This window comes from Cygnus atratus, chromosome 1 (genome assembly GCF_013377495.2).
Source record: "Cygnus atratus isolate AKBS03 ecotype Queensland, Australia chromosome 1, CAtr_DNAZoo_HiC_assembly, whole genome shotgun sequence".
Taxonomy (NCBI): domain Eukaryota; kingdom Metazoa; phylum Chordata; class Aves; order Anseriformes; family Anatidae; genus Cygnus; species Cygnus atratus.
Window position 1 is genome coordinate 37797324 of NC_066362.1, and position 20782 is coordinate 37818105.

General features: G+C 36.3%; 1 protein-coding gene across 1 annotated transcript in view; it reads left to right on the forward strand.

Annotated features, from left to right (window-relative positions):
• The window catches only part of NUP107 (nucleoporin 107), a 34605-nt gene that overhangs the window by 9334 nt on the left and 4489 nt on the right, over window positions 1-20782 (forward strand). The window contains exons 5-22 of the mRNA XM_035544283.2: window positions 1778-1893; window positions 3816-3942; window positions 4446-4549; window positions 5376-5503; window positions 5862-5910; window positions 7119-7190; window positions 7687-7775; window positions 8705-8783; window positions 9974-10087; window positions 12089-12179; window positions 13204-13280; window positions 13824-13883; window positions 15534-15679; window positions 15788-15836; window positions 16955-17024; window positions 17464-17582; window positions 19844-19882; window positions 20216-20366. Of these exons, the coding sequence (XP_035400176.2) occupies window positions 1778-1893; window positions 3816-3942; window positions 4446-4549; window positions 5376-5503; window positions 5862-5910; window positions 7119-7190; window positions 7687-7775; window positions 8705-8783; window positions 9974-10087; window positions 12089-12179; window positions 13204-13280; window positions 13824-13883; window positions 15534-15679; window positions 15788-15836; window positions 16955-17024; window positions 17464-17582; window positions 19844-19882; window positions 20216-20366 (1680 nt within the window). The remainder of the gene's footprint in view (window positions 1-1777; window positions 1894-3815; window positions 3943-4445; window positions 4550-5375; window positions 5504-5861; window positions 5911-7118; window positions 7191-7686; window positions 7776-8704; window positions 8784-9973; window positions 10088-12088; window positions 12180-13203; window positions 13281-13823; window positions 13884-15533; window positions 15680-15787; window positions 15837-16954; window positions 17025-17463; window positions 17583-19843; window positions 19883-20215; window positions 20367-20782) is intronic.

Genomic DNA, 20782 nt, shown 5'->3' on the forward strand with positions numbered 1-20782 from the left:
GCATACTGTGTAACCTACCTCCTATTTCTTTAATAGACTTCAGAAAGAAAATGTTCTGGTCTCTGTAAACTTCCCTAAACGCAGCTGACAGTTTTCCCCACAGGTGGTTATGATTTGTGATAAACTGTCTTCAAACAGCTTTGAGCGGACAGGCAGTCCTTACTTACTGAAAGGTTTGTTGTTTCCACACTGTTTAATCCGAAGACACGCAGTCCCAAAGCATGAATACGGGCTGGGCAACAGAGAAGGGCCTTGGGGGTGTTGTTTGATGAGAAGCTCGACATGAGCCAGCAATGTGTGCTTGCAGCCCAGAAAGCCAGCCGTGTCCTGGGCTGCACCAAAAGCAGCGTGGGCAGCAGGGTGAGGGAGGGGATTGTCCCCCTCTGCTCTGCTCTCCTGAGACCCCACCTGGAGCCCCGCATTCAACTCTGGGGCCCCCAGCACAGAAAGGACATGGACCTATTAGGAAGAGTCCAGAGGAGGCCACAAAAATGATCGAAGGGCTGGAGCACCTCTCCTTTGAAGACAGGCTGAGGGAGTTGGGGTTGTTCAGCCTGGAGAGGAGAAGGCTAGAGCTGCTTCTTTTTCAAGCAGTCTGAAGATTCTGCAACAAAGCAAACATTGGCATTTTTACTCCTGTTTCTGTTGTACAGTCTCATTGCTACAATGGAACATTTGAAGTGTTCTTGTGAACTGCATTCATTACCTCCTCTCCTGGGAACAAGCTTTTTTCGTTTCCTTTGATGTCAGCTGCTCACAGTTGTGCATTTGGGGGTATTGGAAACTGTATTTGAGAATTATTCAGTGTAGTTCTTTTCTGCCACCCTGTAAATTCCTGAGCCTTGAATGTATTGTGTCATATGGGCAGGGGAGATTTTAGCAGATATTTTCTGGTACCATGAAGGAGAGGAGAACGGTGACCCGCTGACAGCTTGAGTGCTTTGACCTACAACTTCAGAGTCAGACTGGTAATGTTAGTAGCTGTAATTCTAGTTCCAAAAATTGAGAATTGATTTCTCTCTTTGATCTTCAGTATGCCTGACTTTCACATCTCGAGAGTTTAGGGAAGATTTATTTGTGGTGATTCAAGGTATGTGCTAATAGAAAGACAGAAACCTTTGGTTTCTTCAGCTGACGAGGTCTGTACAAAACTGATGCGTGGAGAACCAAACATACCTATTGGTGTGAAGCCTTCTAGTCTCTGTCTACCTGTTTGCAATGGCTTTGTCCCCTTATAATTTGAGGGTGTCAGAAGAAGTGACCAGGTATGTTCTTGGCCATCTTCAGCACCGGGGACATTCTATGAAAGTTCCGTTTATCTGAGACACTTTAAAAAAAAAAAAAAAAAGAAAAAGAAAAACACAACCCTACAGGCATTGGATCTTCTGCTTCCAAACTGGATGACGTGCTTCCAGACTGGCGATTAGTGCTTGAGAATGCTTCAGACTTGGCTAATGCTGCTTGTATAAGCCTGGCATAACTAGAGAGTTAGACTATTAAGTTCCATTATTGATAATTAACATCCTTACTTCCAAGCGTACTCAGGCCTAAGACTTTTCTAATTGGTATTTGTGGGTTTCGTACAAGCCTTCTGATGGAATGAAAATAGCAGTGGGCAGGAGCAAGTCACTTCTCCATCAGGTTGGCTTGTTTGTTTCTTCTGTGACCGAGCAGGATTTCATAAATACTTCAGTCTGCATTGCAAGATTACTTTCCTTGATAGAGCACAGTGGTCTTAACCAGCTTTTGTCTTCAGAAAAGGCGCTCTGTCTTTCAGTTACTTCGCTGTCTCGAAGCTCCATGAAGCAGACGGATATGTCTGCCATCCTGGGAACAGGAGGGAGGTCTCCTCTGATTCTTCAGACTTCTGGACTGCTTGGCAATATGTCAATGGTAAGATGGTTAGAGCGCGTTTTTCTGTTTAGCTCCCGCGAAACTTACAGGAAGCTACCATTTTTCAGTGTTTCCTTGTTTGCACCAAGGACAAACTGCAGGTGGGACAAGCTTGCTCTTACTACTGCTTCTGTTGCTGCTTGCTACTAGTACCATTTAGTAATGTGGTGTTTGAGATGATGCAGCAAGGAATGAAGACGGTTTTATGGACTTCTGAACTACACCATATATGTTAAGCTAGTCCGTGTAACATCTGCTTGTGACTACAGAAAACTTGACTCTGCTTGTTTACAGATTCTTCAAAGATGATTGTTCTGTCAGCAAATTAAACCTTCAGAGTTTTTCTTATTTTAGCACTCTCCAGTATTAGGCGTCGTTTGGATCTTAACGTTTGGACTTCAAAGAGCAAGTTCTTCTGATTACTTTTCAGATGACGTTAATTATCTTCTACTGTAGCATCTTTGGAAAAACAATGATTAGAAAAGTCATAAGTACGGACATCTAAAATAATTTTTCTCCGTTTATTTTTAAATTGACTCAAAAAAAATGTGCTTCTGTATGTGCATTTGAATTCATTCTTCCTTTTGGTTGTTTCTATAGCTTGTAATGGCCTGCTTGTTTCTTTAAATCATAAGGTTCTGGGGCCTACGGGCTCTTGATCAACATTAATAAAGCTCTTAGCAGTAGCGCTGTTCTCCTGCTTCAGAGCCTCTTGATATTCTGTAAATAGCTAAAATGAACTTCACTCACAAAATACTTAGCATTTAGTGCTCTGACTTGAATCCGGTTTAGATTAGCAAGGGTAAATTTGGGACTAAACCAAAGCTTTCACAGGAGGGTGATGGAAAAAGGACTTAAAACTATGTCTCGTGGAAATTTACGTGCTGGTAGATTAGAACACTCATCAGACCTTTTTGTATTTCCCACAGAGACCTGATAAAATTTTAGTGGAAGTGAGCTTCTTGTTATTTTTACTCAGTTGTCTGAACGTTGCTGAGTGCAATAGCATTCTGTTCTGGCTGGCTAGAGGGTAATAACGGCAGCGAGAAATCAGGCAAGAGAAATACAGTGGGTAGAAACTGGGGCATAAAAGGAAAAACAACAGTTACGTCCACAGTTTTTGGATACACTTAAGAGACTTATGACAGTGTCGTCTGGTTTGGGTGTGACCATTTTAACAGTTAGGGAAAAGAATCAACCATTGTCATATCACCGGATCTTCATATGGCATTAATTGCCGCTGAGAAAGCAATTGCTGTCATGGAAACAGCTACGGGAAGCTGTCCTGTCGGTGCAGTGTATGTACAGTCTGTCTTCTGGTTTGGCCATTTTGCTGCCTTATCTCAGATGTTATCAAATACCTCCCCTGAAATACTCCCAAGAAAGTACAGCTATGTCTCTATTTCCCACTTCAATACTCTTGTATTTTCTCCTTAAAGATGTATTGCTTCATTCAATCGGGGGTTTTGAGCAATTCTCCGAGAAGGTTGGAAGATGGAAGTAAATGGTTCTGATCAAATTTTACCTGTTTTGTTTAATTTTTCACAGCTGCTTTGCAACCTAGTCAACAAAATACTTGGTAAACATTTAACAGAATACAAAAGGATGGACTGATGCATTTGTTCTAAGGGGAAAAGTGATACGCAGTGATGTAAAATGCAAGGCCTGATTACATTATACATTTTTTTTATTCCCTGACGGGGGAAAAAAGAAAAGAAACATGAAGAATTTCCTTTTTGCAGACTAAAATTTATCTTTTCAGAGCTATTTGTTACAGTCGTAGTTGCGCTTTATCTAAAGGCAGTTATTTCATTGTTAATTTTTAGAATTGCTCTGTACCATTCGGATAGAATGAAAAAAAAGCTTTGAAGCTAGGCTTGCAGTCGTCTGAGATTGCTGTTTATATTCCGTTATGCTTTTAGTTGGATGAAAGTAACTGGACAACAGTGCTCTCACCTCAGCAGACAGGACTGTTTACAAATCTGGACATGACGGAAGATGTCACTATGAGTGCTGTGCTGTTGCGTGAGGATGATCCTGGGGAAGCTGGTGAGACAATCTGAAGTTTCCATCATAACTGACCACACATATATGTTCTTGGCTTTCTGTATCATTTTGTTTAGATATTTCTATGCCAAGAACAGTCTAGCTTTAAAAGTTCAGAAAGTTAACTTTTTCAGTTATTGCAGTTTTGCCAATTTATGTTTTCTGTGGAAATTGATGACACAAATGGGACACTGTGGTGATGCAAAACACAAACTGGATTAGCTTTATGGAGACAGACAAACAAGTTTGTCTTTAAAACTCTCTCAGATGACAGATTTACAGCAAAAGTTTTATAATTATTTGACTTACCTCGTAGCTTCTGCATATCTTACTGTCTTAACTGGTAAATTCTTCTGACTTTATGGGATATAAATAGTTCGTATCATTGCTGCCTTTGCTTAGCTTTATTAATGACGAGATGCCTTGTCATCAGGATTTTTTGGTAGTGTTGGATTTTTTAACCACATTGTGTCTAATATGATTTTTTCTTCTTATACGTATTCTAGCTACTATGAGCATGTACTCAGATTTTCTACATTCCTTCCTGAAGCATACATCAACTACCATTTTTGATCTGGTGGATGAATATGAAAGTATATGTAACAGTCAGGTAAATAGTTTGCTGTTTTTTTTTTTCTGACTAATTATTTTAACTTGCAGTCCCTTCATTAAGTTCTGTTGTTCTTTTTCTTTAAGCTGAGAAGTCTCAGTGCTTAACATCGATACTTTTAAATCTTCCAGCTGGTTGCAGTCTTGAGTCACTGAACACTAGCATTGGTTAGCATACCTCTTTACTTTGCCACAGGAATGCCCATTGTGTAGCTTGCTAAATACTAGAAACGTCATCCAGCTGTCATTTCCCTGCAAGCGTCAAGTGACAATAATAAACGTGAGCAGATAAATAGATTTTTTTGTTACTGATAGTGAGCTCGATTAACAAATACTTATTTGTCTCAGGTATAAATAAGTAAGATCATTTTACTATGATGGTATTAAGAGCTTTCTAGTGCATTCCTAATAAACTGGCGGTAGAGTTCTCAACATAAAATATAAGAGATCTGCTTTTAGACACAATTTTTGAATCGATCGGTGATTGACAGTTTATAATCAGCAGGGACTGGCAAATTGAAAGGAAGAAGTTATGAGCCTTCCAGCAATAACAGTGTTGATCACAAAAGCGAGAAGAGGGCAGAGTTTGTATAGCACCTTGCAAAAGAGAGCTACATTCTTGTTTTATGGTCTCAAGGCCATGTAACATTTTTTAAACATTCTTATGGGAACTTACAGTATGGAGAACCATCTACCTATTTAGAAGAGATGGTAACTAAATTTGTTTTTTGAGGGAGTCTTCGGAATTATGAAAAGATTATCGTAATGGCTTAGAAAAAAATACAGTGGTGGGCATTATTAACTACGTATATATTTATTTACCTCAGGTGAATATACTAGGCAAAATAGTTTACAGAGCAACTCCTGGACAGCAAAAGTTCTCAAAAACCGCCAGTGTCTTGTGGCTTCTCAAGCAGGAGATGGTAACATGGAGACTGTTGTCTGCACTTTATAGGTAATTTACTTGAAAAGCACGTTACTTCTTTGCGCTGAGCTGACTTTCTTAGATATATTATGAATAAGATTATTTATATGGAATAAGTAGCTACTTATTATCTGTAGCTACTTATTATCTAGTAGCTATTTACTATCTGTTTCTGGAACTAGCTGCTGATAATTATGCCTATTTCCTATCTGTTTATGGAAATCGAAAGTTGTAAACAGTCCTATTATTACTTTTTAAACTTAGAATATTTCTATAAAAGAACACTTTTTTGTAAAGGTATTTTTAAACACTTTCAGTTATATTACACATTCTGCTGAATTTTCTCATCTTTATTTTAATCGTTAAGGTTTTGCACTTTTATTTCTAGAGACAGAATACAGTCGGCACTGGAAGATGAAACTGCATTTGAAATCATGGTAAGCTTGAGGGAGAAAATTATTATTACTATTTTTAAGGGGTATGTGTTAAAGCTAAATGCTTACATTTTATTTTTTACGATCCCAGTGTTGCAGCCACCTCAAAATTCAGAGATAAAAGAATATAAACAAAGATGAAACCAATTTGAATTCTAGCAAGTTAATATTAAATTATTCCACGTTTTGGAAATTGTGAATTTAAATACTCAGTTCTAAATAGAAAATGCTAGTGTAAGAATTTGTATTAACTATACTTGGTTTTGTTTCGTTAAGTATTCCCCACATACTTGGAAAATTCACTGGAAGCAACTATATTTTTAAAAGTTGCATCAGTAGTGATAATGTTTCCCCTGGGGCAGAGATAATTTTGCTTTGCCTAGAAGTGCATGTGGTCTCAAGCTGTGTAGTACTTTGCAGTCCTGATTCTAATTTATCTCAAAAGAAATCCAAATTTTTGTATCATTCTTATTTCAGCTGTAGTCGTCTTGTCTATGTCAATACAGCATTTCTAGCCATTGCTGCCAGAATATGCTTAGGAAGACAAAACAATAAGCAAAGTGACTCCGTCTTTGTAAAATTTATGATTGTTGCTGTTTTTTCTCAGTCATGAAATAGCTTCATCTATGATTCCCGCTGCAAAGTTGTCAGTACTTTTAAGTTAAACACTGCCGTGCCAAAATAAAGTCTCTTCCTATCTGTGTTTTTTAGGAAAATCTATATTCTGTTCTCCTTTTGTTGCAAGAAAGCTAAATTAATGCAGGAGAGTAGAAAGAAGTATCAGGAGGTTGGGGTGTATTTTTGTGTGTTTTGGTTGGGTTTGGTTTTGTTTTTTTTTTCTACTTGTTCATGTTTACAGTTTATATGATCTGGGAAAACGTCCACTTTGTTGACATATACAGTTATAAGCAAAATTTGTGATAATATGAATGCAGTCAGTGGAACTGGTGGATTTACTATGTAGAATCTTTCTCTGGCCATACATTTGAACTATATTGAGTCTTAGTTTTACAGATTTTAGTATAATGGGATGTAGATGATGATCCAAATAAAACAAATGTGTACTGTTGTGTGTTTGCAAAGGGACAGGGGAGAGGTAGCATGCTGAACTTGTTGAAAATCTGTAAGTTAATATGTGTTCAGTTTGGTATTCATGTTTTTGTGTCAAGTTTTCTTTTCCAGGAAGTATTAATCAACTTTTTCTTAAATAGCCTTTAAATGCTAGTGAGAAGACGAATATAGAAAACTTGTTTCAGAAAGATTCATTTGTTCGACAAAGCCAGGTATGACAAAATTTTTACAGTGAGAATGGAAATAGACCAATAGACATTTAAATGTTTGTAACACTAGTATTGCATAAGCTTCAGAAAATGAGTTATGTGCACTTAATTAAGCTGTTTCTAACACTTCTTTTTATTCATTTAGGCATGTTATTATTCGTATGTGTAGAAATATTGTTCTTTAGTTTCTAAAGATCAGAAACGTTTTTCAGGCTAGGCTGGAGAGGATGGAAGGCTGAGATCTATTCTTATTCGGAGCCTCTGTTACTGTTGATAACGATTAATAAACTAGTAGCACTGTAGTAACTGCAGCATCTAGTGAGAAATAGATTAAGTGCCAAAACAACCTTCAAACTGGATACTTAATGGTATAGTCTCAGGATGTATACACCTTTTCATTACTCTGTAGATAACTAGTAGATTTAGAGATGGGAGCAAGACAGTTAAAATATTACTCATTAAATGTTTGTCTTAAAAATGCAAATTCCTGTCATTCCAGATGGTGGTAGATTGGCTAGAGAGCATTGCCAAGGATGAAATCGGGGACTTCTCTGATAATATTGAGTTTTATGCAAAATCTGTATATTGGTGAGTTCAGACTTTCTGTTATGTGTACAGGCTTCCTTCAAGTGTAAGATTCACATACCTAGACACAGAACTGGTCCAAAATCACTCTGAAGAACTGTGTTTTGTTTTTTTTAAAAGTTGGTCAGTTCGTTCACTTCTTTTCCTTCAATTCTTAGATGTAAAATTGAGCTTCCTCCCCAGCTTAAAGGATGTCTTCTCAAAAGTCAAGTACTGCTTTTGGGATGAGAAAATGAAAGGAAAGCCATCAAAGCAATTTAATTTACTCTTTACCCAGATGAAGGTTTCATTTTTTCGTAATAAGGAACAGTAAGAGATGGTCACCTGCTGATCAACCTGTTATTTACACTACACAAAACCTTTCTAATTTGTTTCTCAGGTGGTCAGTTCTTTGTCTGGCTTTACTTTTTGCCTGTTAAAGTTCTTGTCATCACTTTGTGTCATTGATCCTTCACTGGAAGTCATTTTTGTCATCTTTTTTTTATCAGTGGTGGATTTTATGGCAGAAAAGACCAAAGCCTGCTTTTGGTTCTAGTTGCCTAGAGTAAACTTGGTTTCAGTGGATGGGTGAATACAGGCTTTTGGAATCGTGTTCAACGTAATTTGAATTTCTGTCCTAGACTAACTACAGTGAATGCTAATGAGAAATTTTGCTCATGGAGAAATTAATTCATAGTTTAAATATATGAATGATTGGAATAATGGATGTTTTCGAAAGAAATCAAGACTATGTGAATTGATTCTATTATTGTACTTACAGTGAAATTTTAACATTTTGACAAACACAGTCCATTGATACACAACCCAAACCAGGCATGTCTTTTCTGTAATCCTATTCCACTTATCCAGAAGTATTAAGTGTATTTTTAATATTTGTGTCTTATTAAAATACAGTTGCTCTCTTTTTCTGAAGAGCATTTCATTGCTTTCAGGGAGAATACACTACATGCCCTGAAGCAGCGACAGTTATGTACGTACGTCGGAAGTTCTCGAGCTCTCGTAACAGAGTTGGTAAGTTTTACTTAAATATAAGACTTGGTTTCAAAATGGGTATAAATTAGATTAGAGAGAGCATATATGCTATTTTCACAGCATTCCACCAATTTTTAGAAAGTTGTGCTATCTAAAAACTGTTGTGCTGTCTAAAAAGTTGCAGAATGCTAGGTTGGAGAAGGTAAAAATTAGTACAGAAATTGTGAAGCAGGAAGGAACTAGCTGAGGAGAAGATGTTAGTGTTGAAGTTGGATGTTGTAGAATAATTAAGAAAACAAATTATTAAATCTGTCAGATGGGTGAGATTCTGGAAAAGCTTTTTATGATGATGAAATAAACTTATTTTAATTGGAAGTTTGAACACACTGTAGAGTAATTAGCAGTGGACAAGACTCAATGAGCCAGGATACCTCTGGAGTTCTTTTGAGATGTGTAGACATCTGTTTTCTTTCAGCCATTGCTTTTTCCTTTTCTAGCACAAGAACCTGTGGTCTATATAGTGAAATAAATAGCTTTGTTAGTAAACTTTGTCTGAAACAAACTCATGTTCATACCTAGGAAAGTTTACAGAACTGGTTGGAAGCTCTTACAAGTAAGGGCATGCTGTCGTTATACAGTAACTAGTGCAGTGAAACTAAATCCCATAAATGATGGGATTTCTTGAGAGCTACTGTAGTAAAAGCTGACAGGAGGGAAGTCAAGGGAAGAAAAGACTCTTCAGTCGAAGGAGAGAATGAAGTGTCTCTGACAGCAAGGCAGTCGTGGAAGATGAATGCAATTGGGGAGTGATCAATGCATTGATTGAAAAGTGGCTTGAGAAAATCTGTTTGGATTAAATAGAAGCAAATACAGCTATAGAAAAGGCTTCTGAGAAGGTGGAGAAGGACAGACTGTCTGGTAGGTGGAGAGGCAGAAGGGGAAAGGATGTTTAAGGATGAAAAGAGCTGGAAGATGAGAAATCCAAGGCAAAGACAAGGTGGTGGAGTAAATAAAGAGACTGCGGTGGCTCCCTCTGATAGGAACAGTAACAGAAAAGGAATAAAAGAAACAAGAGGGGAAAGACAGGAAAGTATCACGCTAGATACACTGGCTGTATAGCATATTGTGCCAACGTGAAAATATGACTCAAAATTATAAAACAGGACAGGAAATCATTGGAAGAGGCAGACATGCATTGTGTGAATGGATGGTGCCTTTTTTCCTTGCAGGATCCAGATGCTCCTATAAGACAGAAACTGCCACTTGATGATTTGGATCGAGAAGATGATGCAAGGTTATTGAAGTATCTCTTTACTCTCATCAGAGCAGGAATGACAGATGAGGTAAGCCATGAAAAGTGGAAGAATCTTCTTGGTTAACTAGTTTAACTTATTTAAAATCTTACTATTAAAGCTAATGACAAGCTGTGTACTAAAATGTCTGTGTAATTCCGGCTTGTAGGGATTTAAGTTTCAATTAAATATCAATAAGACGGTGATAGATTGCTAAAATTGTAGTTAAAAAGTCTTGCATTTAGTTAAGTAATTTCAGGTGTATAATAGATGCTATGGAAAAAAGTTGCACCTTTATATTTTGGTTGTTTGACAGTGTAATTTTTTTTACTGTAGTGGCTTGATACTAAATACTGTCAGAGAAACATTGGATTTTTCAAAGAACTTCCTAATTGCATGTCTAATAATCAGTGGATTATCATACAGGCTTCCTTTTAAATATGTTGGAATGGAACATGCTTGTAATTTTAACTAGAGAGAGAGAAAGATTTGATGTATGCTTTCCTTAGAAAAAGTATTAAATTAAGCAACTTTTACTTGCTCTGCTCCTCTGACGTCCCCTTGATTATATGGTCTGAATGGAGTTGAGGGAGAGTCATGGCTAGCATTCTACTTTTTGTTTTGTTACCTTTATTGTTTGGCAGGGTCTTCGGCAGCAAAAGCTATGAGAGACTTTATCTGAATATTCTAAAAAGTACATTATTCTCCTCCATAAACTCTTTTACTACAGTTCTGCTTGTTGCCCTGTCTTACTGAATATATGATGCATATACTTTGCATTTTTCCTTATCTGAGTAACATCCAGGCAGTTCTGGTCCTAAAGCTGTTCTCAATAAAGATTCCCAGTTGTCACGAAGCAGCTTTTGTGATTTTATCATGTAAATAGTTGTGTTGTCAAAGGCCTTAGTGGAAACACAGTCCCTTATACTGGGCTCTACATACATGTAATGATATTTGGTTAAGGGGAAGAAAAAGGAACTTGAGATTCTTGTGTCCGAGACCTTAGACTTAAAATGGTTACTTACAAGTGTTTTGTTCCCCTATAGTACATATCCATTCATTTTCCCATAGTATGGACACGAGACCATGTTGGTGCAGAGTATGAATATAAATCTGCAATTTCGATTGTTCATCAGTAGCTGCTAGATGTTGCTACTGTCTGATAAGCATGGAGTAGCTTATTCACTACTGAAATAATAAGTTTGTTTAGAGTTTACTCTGAATTAACAGTGAATCTTGGTTCATTTACATTACCACATGTAATGTACAGCTCCTAAGCTAGACCAGCGTGTTGGCTTGTTGTCTGTTCTTTGGTTTGTTACCGTTCCCAAAATGGTTGAATGTCTGCAGCCCTTTCAGCATGAAGTGAACGGAGGTTGGCTAAACAAACTAAGGGCACATATTGCAGTTTCTCTTGCTCTTCACAGTGTTTTGTTAGTGTTGGAATGATACCAGTCAGACTAATCAGATAATCAGCTAAAGATTATTTTTTTTTCAGAGGTGTAGGATTAGAAGAATTCTAAACAAGCTTTGGTGCTTTTTTTTCCCCTCACAGAGTTTCTGTTTTACATTCCATGCTATTCAAAATAGCTTTGAATTAAACCTTTTTGTGCTAGTGAGTAGACTATTGAATATCATGGGAAAATTAGGATTGCTGGTTTTAGAAGTGCTTGAGGGGTTTGGAAAGCTCAGTCGATGAGAGAAGTAGGTGAAGAGATGGATTAGACCATCTAAGCAACAAGATGATACCTCAACGTGAGCTTATCAGAAGGATGTGTAACAGCTGTCTAAGCTAATAGGGTGGGACTGTAGCATATTTCTCATATTGCTTTAAGTACCGACAGAAAAACTGAAACATTTAGTGAAAAACAAGCTGAGTTTTTATTGACTTTGAGCTCTTAGTTCTTTTGAGTTTAAGGTTCTTTGTGTAGTTATTTTTTATTACAATCTCTATGCAAGCTAATTATTTTAATAACGTTTACATTTTTAATGGAGAGACTGTTGGGTTTCCGACCTTGAAGTCCATTGCTGAGAAAATGCATTATTTTTCAGGCACAACGCTTATGCAAACGATGTGGTCAGGCCTGGAGAGCGGCAACTTTGGAAGGATGGAAATTGTATCATGATCCTAACAGAAATGGAGGTATCTGCTTCCAAATGCACTTGAGATGTATAAAAATAGGGCAGAGGGGTTTCTCTTAATGTCTGTCTCTAGCAAAAAGAAATTGTGGGGTGTTTTTTTTTTTTTTATATCTTCAGGGCCTTTCTTATATCTAAAATGTTTTTACCACGTCTGTTGAACCTACGTAAAAACTAATATGCAATCATTTTAGTTGAAGGTTTGAGTACACTGAATCCACTTAACATGCTGAAGTCATTTTCTTTTTTGAAAAGCAAGCATAATGTCTAGGAAACGGATGTCTAGGAATTCCATACAGCTCTTTTCCACTACCATATAATGTTCCATTATGTATTTTCTCAACATCTGACTTCTGCCATCTAGCAAAGGTCTCATTGCTTACAGACTGAAAAAAAAATAGCTTCAGAAAGATACAGTAGGACTTGAGTTCAGCAAATGTAAATGAAGGAAAAAGATACGCTTTTATGATATTTGGACATCAAAGGATTTAAGAACGTGTCTTATATAGTAGGCACAGCTGGGACTGGAAGGCATACTGTTTTCCTACTTCTTGAATCCTGATAATCCACTATTTTTATCTGCACAATTCACTGGTGTCCTAGCCTTGTTTTGAGTGTTATCCACCTAGTCTGCAGTTATGTATTTTTTTTCTGTGATGCACGCACTCATGCAGAGGCCTGCAGAATAGCAGCATTTATTAGATGCTTATACTCCTTAAAATATACAAATTAATTTACTTCCTAACTCTGTCTTTTCTAAATGTAATTAGATATGTTGCAGTCAAAACCACGATTTTTTGCAAGGCTAAATAGCAGGTAAATGCTTAAAATACTGTAATTTTTAGTTGTGCATTTATCAGACTTCCCAGAAAAGCTGCCCAGCAGGCCAGTCAAAAGCATTGAGAAGCTTTGAGAATAGTTTCAAAGGGATTGGGATAAGGTTAATAACAGAGAATAGGTTTTACCTTGTCACAGTTTCCTCTTTATTTTTTTAATAGTATGTTTGTTTAATTATCATTTGCGTATAGGAAGAGAGCTGGAGCCCGTTGAAGGGAATCCATACAGGTGCATTTGGAAAATAAGTTGCTGGCGTATGGCTGAAGAGGTAAGATGATGTTGATTTGCTTGATATTAACATATAAAGATGAATTTCTTGGAGCTCGATAACATGATTTTAAGTAAACCTACCCTTTGTGTTTGCTGTTTATAGGATTTGCAGGTAATCTTTCTAAGAGGACTCCTGAAATAATATAGTTATGTCTTACAGTGAGAAATCTACATAATTGTCACCAATTTTTAAGACTTAGGAAATGTCTTTTTTTATTTGGTTGAAAGTGAAAATACTCACACTGACTTTGATTTTCATCTTGACTCGGTTGAATGGGAAAGGAAAAAACATTGCTGTCTTTCCAGATCTGTGCAAATTTTTCAGATAAGTTACAATGTTTTGCTACGGAAGGGGAAGTCAGTTGCTATTTTTATTTTGGCTCCTGATATGTCCTGGGGTTTTCCAATTTCTTATTTTGGTGGTTTTTTTTTTGGAAACAAGTGGAACATTTTGTAATGGATTAATCTCTAATAAAATTTAAAGTGATCAGGAAACATATATGCTTTTTAATTCAGTTATATTTTCACCTGCTTATTTTAGGAGCAGTTTAACAGATATGAGAGAGCAATCTATGCAGCACTCAGTGGAAACCTCAAACAGGTATGTCAAGCCTCCTAGTGAATGGTGTTTGATAGTTGTGCATTTTGTTTCTTATATATGACAATAACATCATCAGACATGCTGCAATTACTGCTTAATGTGCTTTCAAAAATCTAGTAAACACGACAATGGCAAACAGTTCTGCTTTAGTCAGTGTGATCTCTAAGATTTTCATGCCTTAGCTAAATATACTTGATAGACTTCTGTTAGTATTATTCATGCTAGCTAGCAGTACAATCCGTTCTAATTCCACTGTATTATTTCTTTTTCATTTTAGTATTACTTAAGAGCTTATATATAGTCATTTTTCTGCTCGTGCACAGTATTGTGATTTGTCAGTGCTTTAAGTTGCAAGTGTTAGACAAGTTAGCATATCCAAGTGTTATTTTGAACCAAATTTCACTATCAGTAGTTTTTATTTTTCTCTACGATGCTTTTTATGTAATTCTCCCTTTTATTAGTTTTAATTCTCCAGATACTATTGTGCTCTCCTAAGTTGGGATTTTTCTTTTAAAGAACAATGAGGAAAGTAGCAGTCAATATCATAAAAGTTTACTTGCTGTTATATTAATCGGTGATAACCTCCTACTTGAGGAGGTTGACACCACCACTCCCATCTTAGAGTGACATATTAGGAAAAAAAAATAAGAAAATAAAGAGAGGGGTGATAGTGAATGTTTTCTGGTTTTAGTCATTGAAGTTTAAAAATCAGTTCTTTGGCCGAAGAAGGCATCATAAAACTGTACAGAATATGGAGCAAAAAGTGTTCACCTTCTTGTGGCAGAGGAAAGAGACAGTTAATGAAATTAACTGTTTTCAGTAATTTTAAAGTTTGTGTAAGAGACAAGTGCTTCATGAAGTGTGTTGTTGTCTCTGGAACTTGTCCCAGGGTTTCTCTGCTGAAAGAGCCTAATGAGATTCAGAGAAGAACTGGATATAAAGCTTTAGATTCTCCAAAGGGAGTTGTTAGTCTATATATAATAGTGTTATCTGGGTTGTCTTGCTCAGTTCTCTCAAATTGAGATTTTTCAAACTTCCTGTTACCAGTTTTAGAGGTGCCGTGAGAATTAATATATATATACGTATTACTTTATATATATCTTATATATTACTTTACTTTATACATCGTTATGTGTATATATATATTTTTTGTGTCTATATCCTCTTAGTTTCTGAATGAAGTAACACAGTTCAAAGGCTTCCAAGGTGCCACTGATGCAAAGGCCTTCCTTCTGCCCTACACCTTTCATTATTCCACAGTGACTTGTGCAACCATAGCATAAACCAGTACGGCAAAGTGATCCTGCTGACAAATGACCTGGTAGAGAAGTACAGTTTTCATCTGTACTGGTTATCTGAGCTACTACACAAGAGAGGGAATGGTATCAGAGCGGTGTCACCTGTGAAAGGAGGAAATAGGAGTATTTATTTTGACAACCTTTGATTTAAAATAGTCAAGGAAGTAGAGCATTATTTAGTGAAAGGATTTTTTGTATCCTACACTAATGAAGGAAGAGTTGCTGTTCGAGATGGTCTTCAGTCTGTTTGAGCGCAGAAAGTCCGATCCTAAATTATAGTCACTGTGTTTTGGATTCTCATGGTTCTCAATCTCTCATAACTCTTGTTCTTTTGTTTTGTTTAATTACATAGCTTCTTCCAGTTTGTGATACCTGGGAAGATACTGTTTGGGCATATTTCAGGGTCATGGTAGATACTCTTGTGGAGCAAGAAATTCGAACGTCAGTAGTAACTACAGAGGAGACGGAAGAGCTCCCTAGAGAATATTTAGAAACCAAGTAAGTTTTAAGTAACAAATATGTTCTTACACTCAACAAAAGATCCTGTGTGATTCTTTTGCAATACTCAAGCTAATGTTTTTTTGCCTTTTTTCTCCTACTTTGAAGTTGGACTTCAGAAAAAGTTTTTGAAGAACTTCAGGCAACAGACAAAAAGGTATGTATTGATTACAGTTCCTCCTCACTGTTTACTATTTTTAATTATTCGCTAGGTTGTACTTATACTCCACTATTTAATGAAATGTTCAGATGTGTACAGTGGCTGGTTTATAACTTTGCAATGTGTACTTTTTCAATCCAAATAGTGTTGGGTTTTTTTGCCACCTTTTAATGATGAAAAAGATGCAGGTTTTGTCTTGTCCTGTATCTGCCAAACTAACTAGATTCGCTAAAGAAACAGTGGACTATCAAGTGCTGTAAGGCATGAAAAGCAGACAAAGTAAATCGCCTATTTAACACTTCGGTAGAATGTGCAAGGATTGATTTCATGCAGTTTTCTTTGTAGGAGGTTTGTGTGCATATTTCAGAACAGGTCTTTGGAAATGAAGAAGCGTATTTGCTTAAGCAGACTGTTTCTTCTTTACGCCCAGGGTATTTATTTAATTTAAGATGGAATATATAACTTATCTGTTAATTTTGTAAATATTAAATTGAAACTAGATTTGATGGAATCAGTTCAAGGGAATCAAATCTGTTCCATTGGTGGAACAGGCATAGTGTTCATCATATTGATAAGAAAGACATATTGAAGGACAGCTTACAGATTGATGGGGTTAGCCAGATACACCCAGCTGCCATAGCCTTTTAGTGCTATTCTCACCACACAGTAATTTCACAGGTGCAGTTGAATTGTATGTCATGCATCCATTCCTCTAAAGAAAAAAATCTTTTCCTTAAATAAGTTTCACAGGCCTTTTCTTCACAGCTTTATACAAAATACTGCTTTTTCTGTGGCTTTGGAGAATCTACTCTCTGTAACGTTGTTATTTATTCTCTTCAAAGCAAAAAGCCCTTGGTCTTGAATTTCTTCCATTACATGAAAGTATTAACTTCACAGATCTATATTCTGGTTCTATGTCTTTCAGTTTGTCAATATTCTTGTAATTTGACACAGATATACAGATATATTTTCTTTTGCTTTTTATGCAGAAGACCCTTTGAAATAGGATAGCTTTTTTCCTTAAGGAACCTTTGCTTTATTTATAACTTTGCTTTCTTTATATATTGTGCTATAAGATTTTATTCACAGTTTGAACTTTCCTTTTTCCTCCCTAGAGGGTTATAGAGGAGAACCAAGAACACTACCATGTGATTCAGAAATTCATTATACTGGGAGATGTGGATGGTGAGCTTTTCTCTAAGTGATTTTTAAATGTCAACTGACTACATTATTTCTAGTGACCTTTCCAGAATCTTTATATGTGAATGGATTTTAGAAACACACAGTAGGCAAACTCCACCTAAAAGCTAAGCTGCTGCTTTAATCAAGAACTATAGGGACTTTCTGCAGTTCGACACACAAAATAGTTTTCAAAGTCATGAAATCATGTAAATGTGTCAGAACGTATGTGCAAATGGTGCTGCAACTTTTTCTGAGAAATGACAAAATGCATACAGCAGATATTTAAGCCAAACAGCTGAATATTTACCAAACTGTTGCTGTTCTGTTTTATTGCGCTTTCAAGGCTAAATTATGTTTGTTGAGTAGATGCAGAGTTTTAAAGTATTTCTTAGGTGTTTTTCCCAGGATATGACTAATATAGACATTTCCTCGGTGGCTACAGGTTTAATGGAAGAATTCAACAAATGGCTTTCTAAAGAGAGAAGTGTGCTGCCAGGGCACCTCCTTCGTTTCATGACCCATCTTATTCTGTTTTTCCGCACTTTGGGCCTGCAGACTAAGGTGAGTGATTTGTTCTCGTAGCAATACCTACTCTTTGAATTAAAAATGTGTGTGTTAATACATAAACTTAGTGCAACAACGGTAAACTACAACCAGGCTAAGGAGGAGCTGCATGCTTGTAGTGTATTATTTGATCTTAGAACCAAAGCACAACAATCAAAATTTAAAAAGAGCACTGTCTTCCCCTGCAATTCAGCTTGAAAATATTTTTGAGGATGATGGATTCTATTTATAAGCCTTTTGTTGAGAAGGACCTGACTCAAAATTCAAGATTAGTCTTATTAAGAACAGCCAAGATACTCTGAATATAACCCTATCTTAAGCACTGGTCTTGGAATTGTACGTATTGCTGGGAGCTTGTAAATGCTCTTGCTTGAGGTAATTGGCCCCTTTTGCTTCTAGCCAAAACAGTTCGGTATTTTCTATAAATACATAGTAAGTATAGCTTACTAGCTACCTAATCGCTGCTAAAAAGGCAGGTGCAGCTATGTGATCCAATTACTCTTTTCTGAGGCAATCACAATAATTAGAAGTTCTCCTTTTCTACTACTTAGAAATTTAGAAGCGCTTATATATTCTATAAGTTTCTGAGTATAACCTATTTTGGCAAAATACAAATGTGTGTTTCCATTAGCTGATTTAAACCTAGCTTTGGGTGTTTTTTTTCACGTCTGTAATCATTGCTTCATTCTCCTGTTAAAGTTGATTTTGAAGTTAGTTATCGTTTAGCTAATTTAGGAGAGTGCGTGTGTGTAAAAAAAAAAAAAAAAAAAAAAAAAAAAAATTTTATATATATATATATATGTAAGAATATATATATATATATATTAGCCAGAATCAAAATTTGATAGACTAGGTCTTTAAGCTGCAATGCAGTAGAACTAATTCTTAGCATGTTTAATAGAGGGAACAAATAAATGCAATTTCCTACACGAATTCCATTGTGGGATGATGACCAATTGTCGATCACTGCCAGTAAATTTACCTCCTCCAAAATCTTAGAGGAAGGGTACTCGATCAACTCAGTAGACCTCAGAAGTAAGAGAAGGTTGTGCAGGCTTTTATGATGTTCCTTATTTGGTGTTTTGAGTACAATTTATATAGGTATGTGCTTATGTACTTTTAGTTTTCTTGCTGGTAGAGAAAAGCTTAGCGAAATCTCCTCGAGTACTGTTGTATCAAAGTGCAGAGGCAAAAAACAAAGCAAGCTTGTTTTTATTGAGTGTTGCAGTGCTTTCTGTTACTTAGGGATGATAATGTGAATTTGACAAAAATCAGTTTGCATGCTTTTAGCATTTTCCAGCTTATAGACTGAATATGGCTGATTACAGAAGATGTTACTGCCAGTAATGTCTTTAAGGAACGTGACAGTGATTTATGAACTAATAGCACTGGAGTCAGCAGTAGTAAGATACATACAAATTAAATATCTTAAGATGGGCTGGCACCTTGCTTTATTTGGACAATTATGACTGCTATATTGTGGCATCTGACAATCCAATGACTTTAGATTTTTCAGTTGACTGGTTTCTGCAAAAGAGATACCCATCTTGTGGGCTGAACAGGAACTCTAAATACACTTCAGCAGACGTTTCTTTTAATTTTTAAAACCTTTGACGAGGGTTATCACTAACTGCTTTTTCGTGTGTACACATAAGTCTGCATAGACACAAGATAACCATATCAAACTAAAATGATAGCTCTTCAGTAACAAACATTTGGTTCTTAGCTAAAGCAGTCTCAATTGTTCAGGCTGTATTTGGAATTGTTGTTTAGTGTAGGCTATAACAAATGAGCCAGGTGATACGTAGTCTCCCTCCATCACCCCCATGTATAGGAACATCAGAGTTTTCTGTCATATAGCAGAACATATAGCACATTCCAATAGTCACCTGTTTTTGTGACACTGGATTTAAGTAATAAAAACAATATGGTAAACTGGGAAGATTAGAAAAACAAAAAAAAAAAAGTAACTTTCCAGTTAAACCCAAAACTGTATTAACTAGTTGCTGAGAAATAAATTCTTTGAAACTAAATCTTTGAATCAGGAGATATATTAGGTATTTTTAATCACACTGTAAGAGAAACGGTTCCTCCAGCTGAGCTTGTTGGAATGCGTAAGTTACTGAAGCATGGATAAGCAAGTAACCCCGTGTCTGTGTTACAGTAGTTGTCTGTAAAATATCTTCTCTTTTTTTTTTTTTGGCTACATTATCTCATTTGATTTAATACAAATTGAATTTATATTTGTTTGCAATAAGGAGGAAGTGTCTGTTGAAGTCCTGAAGACCTACATTCAGGTAAGTTTTCAAAAATATATTTTGTTTTTTCTGACAGTTTAGACAAAAAGGAAGAAAAAAGACTAAAGGTTACAGGATGGGAACAGCTACGAGGCAGCTCATACTCTTAACAGATACAAGAAGCTTGCCGAGTATGCAGCATTTCTGAAAGCAATGCTTGAATAAGATGTAGTTTGTTGACCTTTGAATAAAAGCTGAGGAATAAATGGAATTTTCCCATGAAAATAAGCAATCAGCCATCTGTGTTACACATTATTTAATGTTCATAACTAAGGTGTTTACACAGAGGAATATACCTTTTTTTTTTTTTAATACATACTTTTTATTCTGCAGCGGTTGGTATCTGAGAAGCACACAGATTTAATAGCATTTTATGTTAGCTACTTGCCCCCAGAGCTAGCTGTTGCTCAGTATGCTCTGTTTCTAGAAGATGTTACTGAAAGTGATCAACGCCACCACTGTCTTGAATTAGCAAGAGAAGCAGGTGAGATATGCTGATATTCTATTTATAGTTTTATATAATGAGTTATGCTGTCTTTCAGCAGTTCTTAATGCAAGACCTAGCTGTGAAGATGTTTTCTTCCTGTCTCTCTTTGTTTTTCAACTAAATAAAATTAGCTCACCCATCACTTCTTTGAGTATCTACATTATGTCTTCTAACTGTAACCTGGAATTGCAATTCTTTTTGTAAAGTAAACTAAATATCACTTCTGCTTGTGGATCATGTCCAAACACAACAAGGAAGTGAGTGCCCACTTCCTGTCTCAAATACACGCTCTGAAGTTTGACAAATAGCTAGATCTAGATGCTGGTCCCCAGGACGGACTGATGTTTGGCGTTTTCTGTTACCTCAGGTATCACTCATCTAAAATACCTGTAATAAACTATCTATATCAAAAG